This window comes from Acipenser ruthenus, chromosome 5 (genome assembly GCF_902713425.1).
Source record: "Acipenser ruthenus chromosome 5, fAciRut3.2 maternal haplotype, whole genome shotgun sequence".
Classification (NCBI taxonomy): Eukaryota; Metazoa; Chordata; class Actinopteri; order Acipenseriformes; family Acipenseridae; genus Acipenser; species Acipenser ruthenus.
In genome coordinates this window covers 4,171,094-4,192,822 of record NC_081193.1, presented here as the reverse complement: position 1 = coordinate 4,192,822, position 21,729 = coordinate 4,171,094, and the positions used below count along the sequence as shown (strand labels likewise).

Below are 21,729 nucleotides of genomic sequence, written 5' to 3'. Positions count from 1 at the left end.
AAATGTGTATTGTACGGCTGCTCCAACACACCAGGGCCACTGGTATATCTTCATGAGTTTCCAACCACTGGAGATTTACCAAGAGGTGAAGTGATCGTTCTCTATGCATTCCTGTAATCTCTCGTCTCAACTCCTGCGTAAGAACTTGATCTCGTGCCTCCCGATCTCTCCAGATTATTTACATCACCAATCTTAACATAAACTTTACCTTTATTTATTATTATTATTTTTAAAGCGCTGCGGAGTGCCACTCAAAGTCCCACCACCCGCTTTTATAATTGTGCCTATTTGATAAGGACCATGTTTGCCCCACACATATTCCTTATAAAACTTTTGTGTTTTTGAGATCTCCTCTTCGTGGCTTGTTTCTTTTTGTAACTTGGATTTCTTTTCACATTGACAGTGTTTTTATAAAACATAGCCTACTCGTTATCTTATTTGCCGTAGCTCGTAAGATCACGTTTAAGACGGTACAGTTCAATTACATTATTAGATGGTACATTCTGGTTTAAGTTTAGTTTAACAATTCCTGCTTTGAAACATTGCTTTGTGTTGAATTTATTACATTTGTATTTTGAAGCCAGGCTACCTTACATTATTTACTGTATATGTAAGAATTATCATATTGATTTATGCAATAATTCGGAATAAGTTGTGCAGTAATTACGAAAAAAGGAGTTCTCCCGATCTCGTGTTTTTATAAGTTGCAGGTATGCAGATGCAATAATCAAGCGATATTCTTCTAAATTCACCGTCTGAATAAATACGCTTGGCACAGGCTTTTCACTAAAAGCAGTAAGATTTGAGGCGTGTATATACTACCAAGAAATTAAAATTCAAAACCTGAAACTGACAAAAAAAAAAAAGCGCTGTGCTACTCTAACGTCGACAACATACCATGAAGAGTGACGCAAGTGCAGAAAAGGTGAACAAACCTATTTTTTTTTTTTTTAATAGCGAAATAACTTATCAGTGGTTTCACAGACCCTGGTTAGCACTAATCTTGGACCACCTAATGTTAAATTAAGTAAACTAATATTGGAATGAGGCCACTGAAGCTCGTAGTTTGTGATTTTTACATTTATAAATTCTTAGATCACATTTGCCTATGCCAGGCTGGACTGTATGTGTAGGACAAAATAGCAATGATATTGAGCTAATTTAACAAATTAATAGCATATTCAATATGTTGACCTCATAAACCTATATGCACATTAAACGTAATTCTACTGCTAACCATTCATCGCCTTCACTTCTGTCATCTGCCATCTCACGGCATGTGTTTACATCAGTGAATGTCCTGGTGTGACGTCACACACGCTTGCTCTTCCAGGTAGGAATCAAAGGTTTTTGAAAACAGTTTTACCACAACTGTGCCTTTTTTTTTTACCTTAAAAACAACGAATGTGAAAGAAACTTTCAGGACATGCTTAGAAAGTATAGCTACACTCAATAATGACTTTATGTCATGACACCCCACCTTTAAAACAATTCCCATCTTACATGTAATAAAATGTGCACTATTGAAAAAATAAAGGTTTTCAAATTATGTATTTTATAAGACAATAATTACCACAGTTCACAAACTAAATACAGAAGAACATTATAAAAACTGTGAATTTAATAGTTTTGACTAACAGTTTTCAAAGAACAAATATATACACAAAAGATATCTACAACTTACAATTTACATGGTAAGTGAACAAGAGAGAGATCAACCAAATATCACAGACTATAACACAACACTTTCAGCGATGGAAGAAACAAGAAAATCTGTCTAATTTTTACATAAGTTTTGCAGCAAAATGTCCCATGGGGATATATTGAAGTTTACATGACTGGTATCATGAATTTTATTATATATATATATTTTTTTTTTTCTGCAAAGGCAACTTAACGTGACATAAGAAAAGCTTCATGGTACAAACATGCTCTACAGTTAAGTTTGAATTTTCTACACAACAGATTAGCATAGTTCTGGTTTACAGCACATCTGATAAAAGAGCCAATTAAAAGGCATCATCTAAACCCTTGAAAAGTTTTGTGAGCTTACAAAATCTTAAAATCATTTTATATGCCATTTAAAATGACAGATGTTTTTTGTGATGTTTGAAAGACAAACAATTGGGGTATCATTGACAGGAGCTATATATTCATAGTTTAGTTATGCATACAATAATTTAAAAAAAGTCCCGGTCTGCAGCCCAACTGTTCCTTGCAATAAAAAGAGAGTAATCCTGAGTACTATGCTTCATTTGTTAACGGAACAATTTTTTGCTAATATCTTACCCTTAACTGTACTACCATTTTTCAAGCACAACTGCTGGTCGCATTTCCTGAAGCTGCTTAAGCAAAAGCTCACCCCCTTCAGAAAAGGTCCTATCCAAAACAATCTTTACATTCTCTACAGACTGGAGATTCAAAGGGTTTTGAAAGTCAATAAGGTTATGACAACCTGTAGTCCTAATGTGCAAATCAGATTTACTACAATCCAGACTTCCAGATTTTGGGGGAAAGGATGTCTTTCTTTTTGAGGCAATTTCAGAGAGAGGATTTTCCTTTGCTTTCCTCTTCGGTTGATCTGCAGATTCTTCCAAGAATTTGAGAAAGGACACTTCAAATCCCATTGGCTTAAATGTACTGAAGTCAATATTGTTGTGCTGTTGCTCCTTTTGAACTGGAACTGTGCAGGAAGAAGTTGCCGATTCAGAGCCACTACACGGACTGCTTTGATTATATAATTCTGGTTTCAATTTTCTCACTCGTCTGTTTTTTATTCTGATCTGCACGGCTTCTTTGCTCTTTCTCTTCAGTGGAGGTCTCCCTCTCTTGCGCTTGATCAAGGGAACGGAATCAGGAAAGGCTTGTCTAATCGTCCGCTTTCTTCTCCAGACTGGCTTGGGTACAGAACATTCACCAGCTGAACGTTTTTTCTTGAAAGGTTTTGAGTGTTCTGCAACTTCATCCTTTTCAGAGGTTAAACGTGAACTTTCTGTTTCACTTAATTCAGGGTAGGTGTCTGCCAAGTCTTCCTCTGAATTCTCAGATTGATCTTCCTGAGATTTCTCTCCATCATCTCCAGTAGACTTTGATTTTTTTAAGGGACGTGAACGCTCCTTGCAAATGATAAAGTCACTGCCTTGCTGCAGTAGGAACGCATCAGTCAGCCTGTGAGTTTTGTAGTGTCTAAACATATTGCGTTCACTGCGGACAACAGACAGACAACCTTTTATCATGCATGGGTATTGCAGAGAGAATTTTTTTGTACACATTGCCAAAGCTTCATCATTTGTTTTTAAAGAAGGTGTTTTTTTGCTTTTTATCCAGACGGTTTTATTTGCATCATTCTTTTTCTTCTTTCTCTCTGCGCTACTGATTTTTGATTTCTTATTATTTTGCCAGTTCTCTTTTTCGTTGTCTCCTTTACCTCCAGCAGATTTTGACTTTTTGGATGGGTCTCCATTTACTGAACAACTTTCCTGGCTGTCCATTTTTTTTCTAGGTCTAATTAAATGGGATTTGTGGCTGTCTCTGTGTTTTCTAAAGAGGTGGCGTAAGAGGTTGGATCTAGTGGCATAAACACAATCACAGCCCTCACAGTCACACCTGAACACGCCTTCCTCCCCATCATTATTAATGAGTTTCTCTGGTTCATGATCCACTTCAAGATGACCAATATACTTCCAAAATGCTGTAAATGAAGCCTTGCACTCTGGCTGGTCACACCGAAATCTTCCCAGGTTCATATCCGACAGTAGGCTCCCAGCTTTTTCCAGACTGAACTCGTGAAGCTGTGTATAATGCTGCAAAAGGCTAGGTACTTCTTGGAATATTCTAGAGCAATCTTTAACTTGGCATCTGAACTCTGTGATCTGGTTCATCTCCTCCACCAAGTCTTCTTTGATCTCGGCTGATTCTTCTTCATTATCCTGTTCAAACGTAGGCAGGTCTGACTGATGCACAGCCCTGTAATGCAGAATCAGGTTTTGCTGTATTGTAAAAGCTGCAAAGCAGCCCTGGTGAACGCAACGGTATGGCCGGTATGGACTGTAGCTGTGAGATGCCTCACTTGTATTTGCAGCTGGCTTCTTTTGCTTTTTTACTTCCGGTTTTGGTTGCTTTTTAGGCTTCTCCACTTTAAGTTTTTCAACCTTAGGCTTTGATACCTTAGGTTTTGGACCTTTAGGCTTTTTAACCTTCCCTGTTGCAGGCTCTCCTGGTAAAGGGGGTCCAGGGAGAGGAAATCCTGTAGCAGTGTGTCCTGAAACAGGCAGCTCCATCGGAGGTGGTCCAGCTATAGTCAGTCCCGTCATCGGCAATTCCACTGTGGGCTGTCCCACTATAGGTAGGCAAGCTAGTGACTGAGTCATTACAGGTTGTTCAGCTACAGACTGAGTCGTTACAGGTTGTTCAGCTACAGACCGAGTCGTTGCAGGTTGTTCAGCTACAGACCGAGTCGTTGCAGGTTGTTCAGCTACAGACCGAGTCGTTGCAGGTTGTTCAGCTACAGACGGAGTTGTTACAGGTTGTTCAGTTTCAGACTGAGCACTTCCAGGCAATCCCACTGGGGGCTGTCCTGCTACAGACTGAGCACTTCCAGGCAATCCCACTGGGGGCTGTCCTCCTACAGACTGAGCACTTCCAGGCAATCCCACTGGGGGCTGTCCTGCTACAGACTGAGCACTTCCAGGCAATCCCACTGGGGGCTGTCCTGCTACAGACCGAGCACTTCCAGGCAATCCCACTGGGGGCTGTCCTGCTTCAGACTGAGCACTTCCAAGCAATCCCACTGGGGGCTGTCCTGCTACAGACTGAGCACTTCCAGGCAATCCCACTGGGGGCTGTCCTGCTTCAGACTGAGCACTTCCAGGCAATCCCACTGGGGGCTGTCCTGCTACAGACTGAGCAGTTCCAGGCAATCCCACTGGGGGCTGTCCTGCTACAGACTGAGCAGTTCCAGGCAATCCAACTGGGGGCTGTCCTGCTACAGACTGAGCAGTTCCAGGCAATCCAACTGGGGGCTGTCCTGCTACAGACTGAGCAGTTCCAGGCAATCCCACTGGGGGCTGTCCTGCTACAGACTGGCCCACTATAGGGGGTTGTGCAGCAGGTTGTTCAGCTAATGGTAGATCTACTGTAGGATACTCTGCTGAAGGTTGCGGAGCTGTAGGCTGTCCTGATGTAGGTTGCTCCAATACAGAATTAGAAATATTTTCTGAAGTTTGTCCATTAGGTGCATCCTGCAAAGAGCATGAAACTTGGGTAGACACTTTAAATGACTCTTTAACTGCTGGATGGATACCTTTCTCTGAATTGCCTTCAATGGGCTTCAACTTCTCATGGGCTAGTGTGCTTTCTGCAGGTTCTGAACCAAATTCTTCTTGTTGACCATCCACCATGCATGGCCGTTTGTTGGTAGCAGTTTTTTCAGGTCGAGATTTTTTGGTGTATGGTCGTTTAATTTTCAACTGGACCATTTTGTTCTGCGTCAAGCGATGCACGGTCTGAAAATGTGCTCTGAGGTTCGAGTTTCGTGTAAATGTCTTCTTGCAAATGTGACATCGAAAGGGAGCAAACTTGAGTTGGATTTGCCTGATTTCATTCATCATGTCTTCAGTGTAATTATGCACTTTGTAATAGTGCTTATACAATGCATCTTTTGTCATAGCACTATAAGGACAACCTTCATTCTCACACACAAACGGTTTACTAGGGCTTTCCAAAGGTGGAGCTTCATTTGTTACTGTGGAATCGGGATGCTGGGCTGCTGGGCGTTCATTTAACACAACAGCATTACAGTTAAGCATACTAGTGACAGAGCAGCTATTCACAGCAGGACTGTCATCAGTGGTATTTTCCTTTTCTAGGTTTAATCTCTGTAAAGCTGTTAGAATTTCCATTATTTTTTCGTCTTCTTTTTGAGAATCACAAGAATTACTCAAGGTTGTGTCTGGGGCATTAGATGAAGTCTGTCCCGATAAGGGTGCATTTAACTCGCAGTTTAATTTCTCTGTTTGTGTAGTATCACTCAGCAAGCCATTTGTGTCATCTCTATTGTCAGATTCTGTCATACCCTGTATCTTTGAAAATGCTGAACCGTGCTTGGCCTCTGAAGTTTGTGGGAAGTTTGATGATAATTTTTGCAAGTGACCATTTCCCTGTAAATTTATATCTTGTGCTGGACCTGATGATTTTCGTGATAAATCATTAGGTTTTTCCAATAACTGAGCACGTAATTTTTTCTTTACATTCTTTATTTTTGGAGCAGAATCCTGTGGGTTGCACCGGTTTGTTACTAAATGCTGGGGATCAGCCGCTGGTATTTGCAACACCTGATTAGCCATAAAGTGTTGTGTGAGATTGGCTATTGCAGCCAGTAAATTGTCATTTGCATTCATTTGAGGCTCTCCATTTCCTTCTACCTTCATTGACTGACAATCAGTTCTCAGTATCTGATTTAAATGAGCTGCTCCAAGATTATTCAAGGAGATCTGTGAATTATGTTCTGCCAACATCTGTGACAGAACAGAGTCAGAGAAGATATCAGCACAAAATTCAGGCTCTTCTGCCTTTACAAAATGATTTGCAGCACAGGTCGTTAATTCATTCCTAGTTTCATGGATCAATGGAATTTCTGCAACCTCCGACTCCAATTTAATAGCTTTCCCTGTATGCTGTATGACTGTGCTTTCTGGCATATGTGCACTTGTTTGATAGGGGCCACAGGGATTTTGGAATGCCTGCTGCAGGATTCCAGAGTTCTCAAACAAGTTTGGAAGTCCTGCTGTTTCCAGGGCTTGCTCAATGATTGGACTACTTTGTTCACCCTCGTTTGGATTACAAACAGCTCCATTAACTTGTGGGAAAATAGCACTAGGCAAAAATCTTGCATGATGGTTTTCTATTGCTAATGACTGATCAGCTCGGTCTTTGAAAGATACAGTTGGATTAAAACTTGAAGACAGCTGTTTCTGCTGCACATTTAGCACACTGGATGAATTAATCGGATTAGCAATGAACGAGGACGAGCCAACCTGCTGAAGTGCAGCAGGAGTTTCCATTTCATCAAATAGTTTACAATTAGAACGCTTTGAGAGATGACCACCAAGTGAATTGGGGCTAGTAAATTCTCTATAACACCTACTGCAGATGAATTTACCATCCCTAACAATAGCTGGCCACTTTGTTCTCTTGCTGGTCCTTTTAACTTCAAGTTTAGGTGGACTCGCACAGAGTGGCTGGACAGTAGTGGCAGTCTGTGCGGATTCTGGTTGGGAAGTAAAAACTGACTTCATGACATTTTCCACTTGGGGATTAGCCACTCTTTTTGCTTGAGAGGAGAAATCAGTGAATGAACGGGCATCTATCTGTGGCAGAAAGAGAGGATTCACGGCAGTTTCTAGTCGACCTGCATTTTTGAAGCTTTCCAGATTTGAAGGTAACAGCGGATGTGTTGCCCTATCCATAAGTGAAGGCAACAAGGCATTACTTAGACCTTCCATATTGGAAGGCAAATTAGGATTGGAGGGATCCACTTGGGACAACACAATATTTGTTACATTGTCAACTTGTGATGGTACATGTGGGTTATTATTACTTCCCATAGCTGAATAAGCTATATGGGGACTTTCTCCTCGTGTAGGTGGTGCCCCTATATGTGAGCCACAATCTATCTGTAAAGGCAAAAGTGAATCTGCACTTTTTTGTACTTGAGCAGGATGGACTAAATGTGCACTATTGTCAATGTGATGAGAAGGTGGCACTGAATGTGCATTACTGTCAACGTGATGAGACATAACTGAATTTGTACCATCAGTTAACCGAGTGGGTAGAATGGGATCTGTACTATTTTCCAAACGAGAAGGCAAAACCGGAAGGCAATTACTTTCAGCTTCTGAAGGCAAAATAAGGTTTGCACTACTTTGCATCTCTGAAAACAAAGCTGGATTTATGACACTGGCTTGTGAATTTACAACTAGATTTGTATTGCCTCGAGGTCTCTGTGGAGAGAGGACTGGATTTGTTGCAGTGATTTGTGAAGAAACTTGACTGGCGAGTGCTTGTAAATGTATTGGTAGCTCTGATGAATGTCCTTTATGGGACAGGAGAGACAGGTTAAGACCGCTGCCCATTTGTAAAGATAGAAGAGGGTTAGCTCCACGTTCCTGTTGCAAGGGTAACATCTGATTTGAAACCTCTGCCATTTGTGACAACAGGATTGGATTTACAGCGTTTTCTATTTGGGTGGGGAAAACTTGAGTTGTGAGGGTTCCAGAATGAGAAGAAAAGGCTGGGGTTGATACAGTAGCTGCAACATTTCCAGTTTGGTAAGGTAACAGCGGGGTTTGAGTCTTCATACCTTGTGTTTTGTCTTTTTGTGTTTGAAGAGCGCTTTTTCTGTTATTTTTTCGGAGCGATTTGCTTTTCCGAGCCAGCTTCAGTGCAGCATGGTATTCAGGGTGTACTGCCTTCATGTGTTTACTGACGCTCCTTGATGAACTGTAGTTCCGAGTACAGGTCTCAAACGTGCAGCTAAATCTCTCCACCACTTTGACTTGACTTGTCACATTCACTTGTCTCTCAGTTGCAGCTTGAGGATGGACTGACGGAGAAAGTATGTTTTTGCCATCAGGCACCTTCACTGATAAAGCACTACAGTTGGGTACAACATCACCTGTCGGTTTTGGTGGCTGCTCTGGCATAATCTCTTCATTGCTTGGAGCTTCTATTTTTACAGGAAGCAGTTCGGTTGGCTTTTCCTCCAGAGCACCAGTAAGCATGTCAGGTAGCTGGCTTTCCTTTAACTCTGCTGGTAGACCATTTTGATGCAGTGGTGGCTGTTGCAAAGGCTGCGGTTCTAGATGTTCACATGAAGCTGGAACACATACATCACTGCGGACTCCCATAACAGGCAGACTGTTTTGAGAACTTCCACAGACATGGATGCTGTCTTCACAATCTATTCTAGCTACTGTTCCTTTCTGTTCAACATTTACTTGGACACCTTGTGGGCAATTATTCATTACTGGAGTTGGATCCTGTAAAGGAGTCAGGTTTGGACATGGTATTTCTAATTCACTTTGGGTTTGGGTTGGATCTGGGAGCGTAATTTGGTTTGAATGCGGTAACTGTGACTGACTTGGATCTGGTAACTCCAATTTAAATTGGGTTGGATCTGGATCTGGTAATTCCAATTTAATCTGGTTTGGATCTATTAATTTTGACAAATTGGGTTCTGGTAATGGAGTATGGCATGGACCCTGATCCAGTAACGGAGTAGAATTTTTATCTGGTAATTCAGTCAGGTCTGGGTCCTGTATAGCAGCTTGGTCTTCATTACAGGGAGTCTTTTGCTGTGCAATGTGATCTTCCTGGTGCAAATCCAACTTGGATTGGGAATGAAATATTTTACCACAAGCAGGAAATTTACATGTGAATGTATTGTAGTGCTGAGCTTCGTGATCATACAGCATGTAGGCTTCATAAAATATTCTTCCACAGTCTGGAAACATGCATTTAGCTTTAAATACAGCATGCTCTTTCCTGTGTACCAACAGCTCTGAATTAGTGAGGAAACTTGACTTACAATGCAACTGTATGCAGATGTATGGTTTTACACCACAGTGCATTTGTAAATGATCATTGAGATGGGCGACGCTGACAAACTGCCGACGACAGTACTGACAAACCACCTTTTTGCTTTGCATTTCAAGAAAACGTTTAGCCTCTTCACTGTTTTTATGGCCCCTTACATGGGCTATCAGGTTTTTGAAGTACTTGAATCCCTTTCGACAGTTTGTAACAGGACACGTGTATTCCTCTCTGTATTCCACCCTATGTACAGAGAGGTCAGGTTTAGAACGTTGACCTTTTCCGTCACCCTCAGATGCATCCTTGTCATTAAAGACCACAATATCATGGGAATGGGGGCTGTTTTTCTTCTTTGGCCTATTGTCCGGTTTGTCAGCAGCAACTTTAACTTTCTGATGAGCAGTATTCGAATTGGGCAGTTTGGTAGGTTTTCCCAGCGTCCTACTCTGTTTCATTGCAGCAAGTCTTTCTTTGCAGGATTGCTTTACATGAGATGTTACATGTGGGACAAATAGCTCTTTTTTATCAAAATTCTCCCCACATATTGGACAACTATAAACCCCATCCTTGACATGCTTCTGTGCATGCCGTACTATCCTGTGACCAAGGAACTCTTTATCACACAATACACAGTACTGCATGTAAGCCTGCCAGTTTCTAAACCTAGCCGATATAAACCCTTTCTCTCTCAACTTCTTTATTTCCCTCTTTTTCTGTTTTTCATCAACCATTTCATTAAGCACATTTGTTGTATCATAAAAACAATCTGCAAGTCCACCAAACTCTTCTACCTGAACTTTGCCCCCACTTTTGTCCTCGAGCTGCTCAAAAGCCTCACTGTCATTGAGCTCATCTATTGAAGATACAATGGAGGCTTCCTCTCCCATCAACTCCAGACAGTGGCGCTTCAGAGTCTTCCAGTCCCAGAATTCAGGGTCGAAGGGCCATTGCGTTTTAAACACTAGCAGAAGTTCACAGCGCAGTGAATTGGGCACTGGAAGATTGTCTACCTCAAACTTCTGGTCTGGCTCATTGTACAATGTCTCTACAGCATAATAGGACTCAACTGTTGGCTCCAGGAGGAATTCAGTAAGCTGGCAAGCTCGCTTCACTTCCAAGTCATCGGGCAACAAACAGGAGATGGTTTTACAAATGGTGGCTTTGATATTTGGATATTCACTTGACTCCATTCGTAGTGCTTGAATACAGAGCTCTATACAAACTGCAAGTCCCACGTCTTCCACCTAGATGATTAGAAATCAGACTTTACTGTGTAGCACGATTGTGAATTTGAACAATACAAGGCAACATAGTATATATTAAGCTAGATCCTTAGTTTTTGTGAACCAATTACATTTTCACTAACTCACACATGTGAAAACAGAATCTTACCTCTGACTGAATGACCTTGATCAGAAAGAAAATGTGATACACGTTTTTTGAAAGTTGGGATAGCTGACGACAATGGTCAAGAAACACTTGCGTAGAGGGTTCCGTCCTTTGCTGCAGTTTACTCCAAAACAGTGTAAGCTCCCTGCAAAGAAAACACACAAAACACGACTGTCAGAAACATGCATCCCCTCCCACGACTACTAGTGCAAAATCAGAGCCATCAGTATGATGAAAACAAATTACCACCATGACTTACATCTACATGTCAACACGTAAGAGGGATATACATAAAGACAGACAGGGCGCAAAATAACCGATGACACCAGCGGCAATGCCTCTCAAATTCAAAATCTCAAAAAAAAAAAAAAAAGCTTATGGCAAAAGTTTCCTGTAAGCCCGTCCGTCATTACTGCCGGTGTCCCTCAGCACATCGCAAACTTGCTCAGCATCAGCTGGCCCGTTCTGTCACAATTCAATTTGATATGACCGCGCTTCCAGCAATTTTCAATCACACATGCTCACTGGCAGTGGCACTGTGTGATTTTTCCGTCTGAGCCCCATCCCAACTCAAAAATGTTTAAAAAGAAAGAAGGAAGAGTTGTCTAAAGCAGCAGCGAAGTGTTCTAGGATTTGCTTAATGTTCAGGTAAGCAATGGGTGCACAACAATTTGTCCCTTACAATAACAATAATTAGTGAACTTACAGTTGTCAAGTACAGTACTGCAGAAAGGACGAGATTAGACAAAGAAACTGAATTGTGCAACGGTGCAATACACATTCTAACTCCTTTTATGTCTTCAGTGTATATATAAATTGGCAATTTTATAGACATTTTAATGACTGTTGCCATTTTGTAATTCTGCGTTATTCGCCATCCCCCCCCACCCCACCAAAACACCAACGCTAAAAATGAACACAATAGGTAGATAATTTAGTTTTGCTATGATTTGTGCACCAAAAAAAAAAAAAAAAAGCAAGTAGCTATGACATGGTTCAAGTAGCAGCTCCCTGCGTTATGAAACGAGTAGGGGAGGTAACGTAATAGTCAGTAACACTTGAAATGTATTTGCTTACGATTGTAAGTCGCCCTGGATAAGGGCGTCTGCTAAGAAATAAATAATAATAATAATAATAATAATAATAATAATAATAATAATAATAATAATAATAATAATAACAAAACACAATCTTGAGAAGTGCATGGATTTCTGTTTTCATGTATTTCTGTGTAATACATTCTCACTCCCTTTCGTAGTTCTGCTTTAACGATGCAATGCACCATAACAAAACTGTAAATTTAAAGAACTGTGAAACTATATAAAGTCTCTCAAAAGTAAACATCTAACATTATCTACATTCAGCTATTTCTATTTTTTTTTTTCCAAAGCCGCGTTGTTTGTACAGGTTTTGTAACAGCGGTTAGCAAACTACAGTTCCGCAGACACTGCAGACCGGACAACTAATTGGACCACTATCGCTATTAAACTCCAGCCATGGGTAAATCTTCAGCCAGTTTGCCTGAAAATCTATCTTTAACTTTCCCTTCACTGACATTGCTTATTGTGCTGTTGTATCACCAAGACTCTATCTAAGCCTCTAGTCAGTGGTGTGTGACCAAGTTCAGAAAAAATACCCAGAATACGGATACTGTCAAAATGTCTTGCTACATACCATACTATGCAGATTTCTAAACATGTCAAAACTAAGGATGATGCAGGACTAGCCAACTGATTGGAAACAATCCATATTGTGGATGTCAAACACTATCAGCAAGACAGTAAGCTCATTAACCAGCATCTTCTTAAAGTAAGTGCAACTCACCAGGCACAATACATATCTCCTTGCAGCAGCTGTCGAGTTAGAAATGCTGTGCACAAGGCGAGAGCAGCTTTTTCATCCCCGTCCGACTCAAGGTTACAGATCATCTCTAGCGCATCCTTACAGTCAACTTCTGAAATCTGGATTAAAGGGAACAAAAATACAAAAATCTACATGTGTAACTTTTTTTTTTAAAAGAAACATCAAAATAATGTCTTCCATAGTACACTGTAGCAAAATTAGTGCCACCCATGAGCATACATTAAAGGTTTCAGAAAGATAAGGTTGCCTTAATGCAAGCACACTGCCACCCACCTCCTGCATAAGCTGTTCCTGTTGAGCTACAGCAGTAAGACAGACCAGGTAGGTCTGTTTGAAACTGCTCTTTGCCCTGAACTCGAGATGGTCGGAACAGGCCTTTGCTAGTGATGCTGCCTTTTCTACGTGCTTCTCTTTGATAAGGTGCTTGATGCGCATCTCTAGTAGAACAGGACCCTCCAACCTAAGAAACTCATTTACTGAAAAAAAAAAAAAAAAAAAGAGAGAAAAAGGAAGGCGTGCAAATATTAGCAATTGTACAGTTTTACCACAGCAATTTCCCGCTAGCCATTGCTTTTCTAAGCAATATTGTCACTTATCTTCTCAAGCACCAACACAAATGCAAGTGTGAAATATGCCTTAGCAAACCTTTCAGATGGTCTTGCACTTTCTGGGTCATTTCCACTGGTGAGTGAAACTGCCCTACCCCTTCAGGGTCTTTTTTACTGTCAGTAACCAACCAGCTTCTTCCCCTAAAAGAAACTAACCCCGAAGACACTGCTCAGGTGAAATGACCTAGGAAGTAAAGCAGGAACTGATTCCCTGGAAGGCAAGCAAACTAAGAACTTGCTTTAACCTGGTGTAGCACCTGATATCATGTTACAAAATGTTTGCTATAGCATATGTGCTTCTTTCAAAACTGCACGACAGGTAAGATTTATGAAATTATTTTATTAAACTACAACCACTTTAAAAGACAAAAACTAAAAGTGAACTGTCTATGCAGCAGAAATAGGGGCATCGGATTTATAAGATCTATCACCTGACCATTATAACCAACCTGTTTCCACTTGTGGTGCTTCCTTTGAGAGAATGCATTGCAGTGCTGAGTTTGTCCACACACCACTCTCCTGAGCAATGGCACAGAGCATCTGGAGTTCAGCGTTTCCATTCTCCAGTAGTAGATTATGGGCTGTCTGTAGCAAAAGAAATGCAAAAATAAAGTAATAATGCACGACAGGGCGTGTTTTGTGCTGGGATAACATCACGCCTCGGATGGTCCAACACCTGAGAAGTGATGTCATCCCAGCCTAGAGTGCATTATTCCTATTATACAATGGCTCACACTATAAAAAATAAAACCAAATAAGACTCATTTCATATTTTTAAAAGTGATTTTTAAATTAGACAAATGTGGAAGTAACATTCCACCTCATAAAATAGTTCCTGTTTTCCATTTACAACTGTACTACAGTATTAACTATGACATTCTAAATGTGTTATTTCTGTTTAAAGTGAGTTAATAACAATAGGACTTCTCAAGTTTTTTTTTTATGTATGCCGTGAACACATTGTTGGCAGAGTTGAACTCTGCATTTGACAGTATATTAATGTTACGGCTCAGGGGCGGTTCATTTAAGTGCCTGTTTAAGCCGGCTCTGAGTCCCACGTAACTGCTTATGCCATACGGCTCTCTGGAGCTATTTCTGATAGAGATATAAAACTGTGGTAGAACCGTATTAAGGTGTTCTATAGTGACAGTTTTCAAGTCTATATGTGTGTGTTACTCTCACTCACCCAGTCATAAAAAAGTATGACTGCCCAGTTGGTTTGTTGTTTTGTGGATTGTCACGGAATGACCCTAAAACCCTTCCCTTGTGCAAGTACGAGCATCTTTATGAAGTGAAAGGTATATGCGGCCAAGATTTTTGCAAGTATCAGGCTTTTAAAGACTGTCACCCACACCTGTGAGCAGAAACTGACTTACTGAGAGCAGAAACTGACCCAAGACTGTCACAGCTACTGGAAGCAGGCTGATCTTTGGGAAACAAATTGAACAGTTGTGAAACTGCAACAAATATAGTAATGACTGTAATGTGTTTTAGAAAATATCTTTAGCAGATGTGCACAGGCCTGTCGTGGTGTTCACAGAACCAGTCCAAGTTGAGCCTGGTGCAGAGTTCAAATCCTGTTGGGAATGTGCTGAGTTATTGGATGATTTAAACTAACTTGTATTGATTGAAATAATATGATATACTCATTGATAATAATTATAATAATACTGTATATGTTCCTTTCAAAAAGATCTGTATGCTCAGTAGAAACCAATGGATAGATGTTGTGTGCAGTCTGAAAGCACCTGCTGGAAGGAGTCAAACTTGACAGGCTCTTATCATAAGGCCTTGTTAACGCATTCCAGTTTTATGAGAAAAAGTAGCTTCTTTCGATACTTTACTTTCTTTGCTTCATGTCTCATTTTAAATCAACACCAAAAATTGGCAAAAGATGTCTTAAAACCTGCTTCAGCTGGATTTTGTATGAACAGAGAAATGGGTCAGACTTAATTCAATAAAATAATATTAGCAACTGTTATACTGAAGTAACTGAATTAGAAATACATGTCATAAAATCATTTAAAGTTAAACTATTATACAAATAACAGTTATGTTGAAAGAACATATTGCAGTTAAAAATGAAAGAAGTTCAGTACTTACTGACACTGTCAGAATATTGTAATAATTGTACTGTGCTTTAAAGAATATAAAACCAGCATAAATAATATTGCAGCAAATTATGAACAGGTTACAATACTTTGAACTAAAAAAACTGAACAAGTGTTAATGTTAGAAAGAAAGCTTGTCTATGTGCCTTTGTTATTAGTGCACATACACTCATGGAAGCCTGTAACCTTGAACAGAGGCTAGGTATTGCAAATTAGTAAAAACAAAAGGGTAACCCTTTTTAGACAGAACTATGTTTGAAACTAAAAAGACCTATTTGATTTTATTTAATTATGTTGTTACCTAATAATATAGTGACAAAACTCTCTGAAGAGAAATATGTTTTAAGTGTTTTGATCTAATCAGAAACATAATAGGGCAGCAGGGCAGCAGTGTGGAGTAGTGGTTAGGGCTCTGGACTCTTGACCGGAGGGTTGTGGGTTCAATCCCCAGTGGGGGACACTGCTGTTGTATCCTTGAGCAAGGTACTTTACCTAGATTGCTCCAGTAAAAAAAAACCAACTGTATAAATGGGTAATTGTATGTAATAATAATGTGATATCTGTATACTGTGAAATAATGTATAATGTGATAAGGGCGTCTGCTTAGAAATAAATAATAATAATAATAATAATAATAATATTTAAACTAACAAGTGTTTTTGCTTGTTAAGGCTCTACTGTAATACAAATAGACTGTAAAAGCAGGAGTGAGCATTTAATTTAATCAATTTAAGAATTAGTTCATTTTCTTTCTCCAACTAAATAAAAAATCTTTTAGACATTACAATATCCATTAACCCTTTGCAGACCATTTATTAAGTGCGTGTCAGACGCGTCAGGTCCAATTTATTTTCACACACGCAGTTAATTTTAGACGAGCTGTTTAAAAGTATTTTTCCCCCCCCACAGTCAAACGGGTTTAAAAGGCCTTGCATTTTATTACTATAACATCTGAAAAAAGCTCTGCAAATGTCAGTGATATTCTCTGAGCGCTGATGCAGTATCAGCCAGCTTGTTTCCTTATGGCCAGCCCTATCTGATGCCAGGGGCAAGTATGACTATTCATGAGAGACGCCCTTTTTTTTTCGAATTCTCGGCTCCTGTCGCTCCCACTCGGCCATTGAATGGTTTTGTCGGCTTTTTCTGGAGAAAAAACGACTAGAAACCCGATTTTTGGGTTTTTTTGATGACCGGATAGGAATAATTGCAATGTCGGAGCAGGTCTGACATAGGACCGCAAAGGGTTAAATTAAAGAATATACATGTTTAGTTTATATAAAGGTTTTACTGCAAAAGAAAACAGGAACTGTTAGGTTGGAATATTAGACAAATAAAGTGTAAACTGTATTCAATAATTTTAGTACACAAAAAACCTACTGAAAAATAACCTTGCCCTTATCTGCTTGCAAGCAGAGCATTGCTAGATATGGAAGGTTCTTTCTGGCAGTCAAAGTGAGATTTACTTGTAGTCCGCAGTTTTGAATCCAAGGTCGTTCTATAAGAAGAAAACCTCGTAGTAGAAGGAAGCATTCCACGAATTAGGGGAGTTGTGTCCAGTCACAGTTCTTATCAAATAAGTAGCGACTTTCTTTGGGAGAAAACTGATTTCATGAGATGAATTTGGAGAAGTGCTTACAATGGTGTTACATATTAAAAAACATCTCTCATATATACACATATACTTGTATTATATTATAGCAAGGATTCTGAGAACTTTGGTCCACCTGACTTTTCAGAAAAAGGAGCAGTTGGAAAAAGAGAGCAATGAAATCATGTTTCAATGTTTTTTGGCAATAAGTTATATCCAATCAGTTTTGAAAAAGGAGTTGAACAGATCCTTCTAGAATATATAATTAACTTAAAGATAAGAAATGTCAAGGCAGAGTGATGATTAGATTTACTTGGGACTCCTGATGTATTCAATGGAGGGAAAATCCTATAAAAACCAAGATAAAACCCCAGTCAAGTATCGCTTAACGTGCTAACTGCAAGTTGTGTGGTCCATGCTCTGATGATCTCTGAAAAACGGATTGCTGTTTGGTCGTATTCACAAGTCTCTGCCTTTTGAAGACAGTTCTTATTTTTCAATATATCCTACACTACACTTCCATATACTGAAAGGTAAGCATATATTTGAATTTAATATCTCTTTTATATTGATGCATTGCTATAAGGTATAGAAATTATGTTTCAGTCTTAAGAGAGTGATATATATTGAATCTTCTAGAATTTAGCGGTAGGCGTTTTTAGCTTTTTGCATGTCTAACCTAAGGGCTAAGCATATAATTAACCATGTCTGTATTTCTGTATTGAAGTATTAATGCTGTTAAACCTGATTGCCTGGACTGCTTATTACTTGGAATTTATGGTGGTCTGTGCAACCAACCAATCAATCCAATTTTTAACATAAGCATTTAATAAATCGAAAAGAGCACTACTACTGCTCTGATTCGTTAAAACTTCAAATTAAATGAGTCTGTGTGATTTTCTTGATTATTAAAAAGTCATCTGGATATGTTGCAAGCCCAGTGCAAAAACAAAACCACTACAGGAGTTTGAAACATCTTTATGTCCTCCTGAACGTCTCCCCCGAGTTTAAGAGTGTGCTCAGACCATATACATAAATAAAAAGAGTACGTTGCAAGAATATCCTGACAGGGTGCTTCATTTCTGTCAGATTCTATCTTGTCTAGTCCCTCAGAGTTGATCTCCAGGCGCCTGGCCAGTCTACAGGGGTCGCTGGTGCGTGGTGAGCCGAGGACACCCTGGCCAACCTAAGCCCTCCCCACCCGGGTAGCGCTCGGCCATTCTGTACTCCACACGGACTGCATTTACCGGATGCGCCACTCAGGAGCCCACTTAGGTGTCTCTTTTGTTCATGTTTTTTTTTTCTCTAATTGAGTTCTGTGTTTAACCCTTTACGGTCCTAAGTCGGACCAGGTCCGACATCACAATTTTTCCTTTCTGGTCCGAAAGACGTCAAGCACAGGTCCCTAGTCTTTTTTTCTCCGGAAAAAGACAAGAAAACCTTTCAATGGCCGAGTGAGACCGGTAGAAGCCAGAAAAAAAAAATGCGGCGCATCTGAGCAATACATAGTCCCTTCACCACAGACATAAACAAACAAGATATCTTCTTCCGCATCCAGCGCTCAAATAATATAACAGACATTTGCCATGCTTTTTGTGATGTTATAGTAATAAAATAATGACTTGGATCGCATTATTAAGGAGTTTGGTGATAAAACAAGTGATCAGGAGATGATTTATCAGTATGCACTACTATGAAGAGATATGTGAAATACAGCGAACAAGGTGTGGGGCAGGGCTGGAGATGAAGTAGTGAGTGTCCTGTTGATATGCAGTGCCTTTTAAACCTGTTTTACTATGAATAAAATTACTTCTAAACAGTGCGTGTAAAATAAACAGCGCCTGTGAAAATAAATTGGACCTGACTCGGCTGACTGCCGCTGAATAAATGGACCGCAAAGGGTTAAAGGCTCTTTGCCAAACAAGGTTTCCACAGTTGCCATGATGTAAGGTAAAATTCACTTCAGGAATTGTGTAATTTATTGTGTGTTATTGACAGCTGTGGCGGACTGATATGTCTGTCTAGGTTTTCAGTGAGGAGGTTGCCAGTACTAGATTCGTAATGTTATGCTGGGATAACAGCACTTGTCTAGTGCAAGGCTGACCAATCAGAGATCAGGAATTTCTCTTGCCATTGTATAATGTATACATTAAAAACATTGGACAATTTAAACCCATACTCCCAGAAAAATAAATAAAAACATCCTCTGCCATATATTAACAGAAGATTCATAAGAACATGAAAAAACTGAGGAAAAACAAAACAAACCAAAAAAAGCAATATGCAACGCTTTGTTCAAATGTATGTCTCCATGTAAAACATGTTCTGTATTTCACATACTAAGAGGCCTCCTGCTGCTTATCAAATACCAGGCAAATTGAAAACCACCACATAAAATGGTACAGTACTTGAAAGCATTTTTTTGAGGGTGTGCTAGTGCCACAGACGCATTCAAACAAGTAAAATAAATAAATAAATAAATAAATAAATAAATAAATAAAATCAACACAGAAAAAAAAATGAATAAAATAAGTAAACAAAAACGGTTCTTTTTTAGAAATTATTTTACATTTAAAAATAAGGGTCACCCTACCTGAACTGCAGTCTGGAACTCCTTCCAGAAATGAGTTGGGGTTTCTTCTGGTAGTGACAGCAAAAGCTCAACACAGCTCCTGAAAAAGAAAACCAATACCCACATTATACATACATTTATTTATTTTATTTTGTTTTATCATTGCTTCTAGTCTTAGTTGTGTGTTCACAACAATGTTAAGTCACAGGTAGCTGAAAATTAATAAGGTTGTGTTTTTTATCTGTTGTTTCTAGATCAGAGAAAACCCTACATTGACATTAACAGTAGTGGGTACTTTAAGCACTATTTAACAATCTTACAAACAGTGAAAGATACAGAACAGAATACTTACAGTGCTAACCGCTCAAGTACAAGGCTTACATTGTCACACTCTGAGGAAAGCTGGTGTCGAGCTTCAGCATAGCTTAATATGGCTACCATGTAAACCTGGACTAGCGGCAGAGGGTCCTCCGAGATCTTCCACCTGCCTGCATATTCTACAAGAGTCTGTGGACAAAAAGAAATACATCATTGAAATGGCTTCATTTGAATAAAAAGCAGAAATGCATCCAGGTGCATAATCTACAGGGCCATTGCCAAACCACAAGCACTGTTGATAAATGAATGATTTTTATATTAGTCTTCATTGATTTTAGTGAGTTTCCAATAGGCCTCTCATAGGCTTTCACTTGAACAAGCCTGCTCAGATAACCTTGGTTGTGCTCTTGGCACCCAGATAACATCCGGTTCTCCAGTTAAACAGGAAACTGGATTATGCAAGCAGAAAGTAATCATGGAAACAAATGAAGACGAACATTTAGAGTGGAGGCTTCATCTGGCTCCATTATGACAGTGAAAAATAAGTAACGTTCTGCCTTGTTTGGAGTCAGTTTGCAGATAAAGCAGCAGCTTTATTTGTTGTGAATTCAACATTTTGTTTACATTATATCTAGTCTCACAGCAAGATGTCTTGATCGACACCTAGATACACGATCGAACTGTAACTTTTTGATTTGGGATCAGACGTGTTCAGGTCAAAAATGCCATTCTCAATCTTTCCAGGACTCGTTGGTATCACTCAGCTAGATTGGCGCTGACTTGGGACAGGCTACACAAGCGACAACGCTGAACATTGTTTATTATTAGGATTAGGGATGGAAATTTCAAATAGTTTCCTACTTGAATACACAGGGTGCAACATTTTTGTGTATTCGATTACCCAAACTCTGGTCCCTTTCGCTCCCAAGAATAAAAGGCAAATGCATGTGTACTAGCAGACAGCATAACAGTGTAAGCCGGTAAAATTTAGCCAGGTTCATAAAGTCTTCAAACAATGTTCAAGAAGAGATTTCTTCGTTCAATACCCTATTTCCTCAAGCACAAGTGTTTCCTTTTGTTTACTGAATTAAAAAATACAGAACTCAATGAGCAGCAATGTCACAGCGTGTACCTCTTCCAATTAAAGCAACAGTAGCATAACATCGCGCAAACCACCAAATAATTTTTTGCTGTAGTGTATTCAGAATAAAATAACACCTATCGTATAGCAACCTAAATATTCTACATCTGTTTAATTCTAACAAATAATACTTATGAAATAATCTTAACAGTGTAAATATTGTAACCTGGCCAAAACAATAGAAAATACATTCCAACATTACAATAGTTTAACATTACTAATTACAACTAGATATCAAGTACTGATATCAGATTAATCTGTCACGTTACTTTGTTTATTCAATAACCTGTAAATAATTCAAAACAAGGATACCTGGTTGTACTTTTAATGGACAGTGCAAATGTTGACTTTCTGTGAATGGATGGAGTAACGTCAACAGTAGATGTTTACATTGAACTGCAATCCAAAAAATAACTTCTTTCCAACTCCAAGTATCTTGCTTTTTTTTTTTATTAGTCACTGCGTTGTTCTGCTTAACATTTAGTATGTCTTTATATTCATCATAACGTTAAGTTACATTCCTAATTTCAATGTTACCCAAGTTGGAT

The 21,729-nt window shown here is 39.4% G+C and overlaps 1 protein-coding gene across 1 annotated transcript in view; it reads right to left on the bottom strand.

Annotated features, from left to right (window-relative positions):
• Window positions 1-1,591: 1,591 nt before the first annotated feature.
• Window positions 1,592-21,729, bottom strand: part of LOC117402485 (zinc finger protein 292-like) — a 36,886-nt gene continuing 16,748 nt past the window's right edge. The window contains exons 2-8 of the mRNA XM_034921391.2: window positions 20,075-20,229; window positions 19,744-19,822; window positions 13,901-14,036; window positions 13,117-13,319; window positions 12,805-12,941; window positions 10,984-11,125; window positions 1,592-10,835 (exon numbers count right to left, since the gene is read on the bottom strand). Coding sequence (XP_034777282.2) covers window positions 2,301-10,835; window positions 10,984-11,125; window positions 12,805-12,941; window positions 13,117-13,319; window positions 13,901-14,036; window positions 19,744-19,822; window positions 20,075-20,229 — 9,387 coding nt within the window. The 3' untranslated portion in view covers window positions 1,592-2,300. The remainder of the gene's footprint in view (window positions 10,836-10,983; window positions 11,126-12,804; window positions 12,942-13,116; window positions 13,320-13,900; window positions 14,037-19,743; window positions 19,823-20,074; window positions 20,230-21,729) is intronic.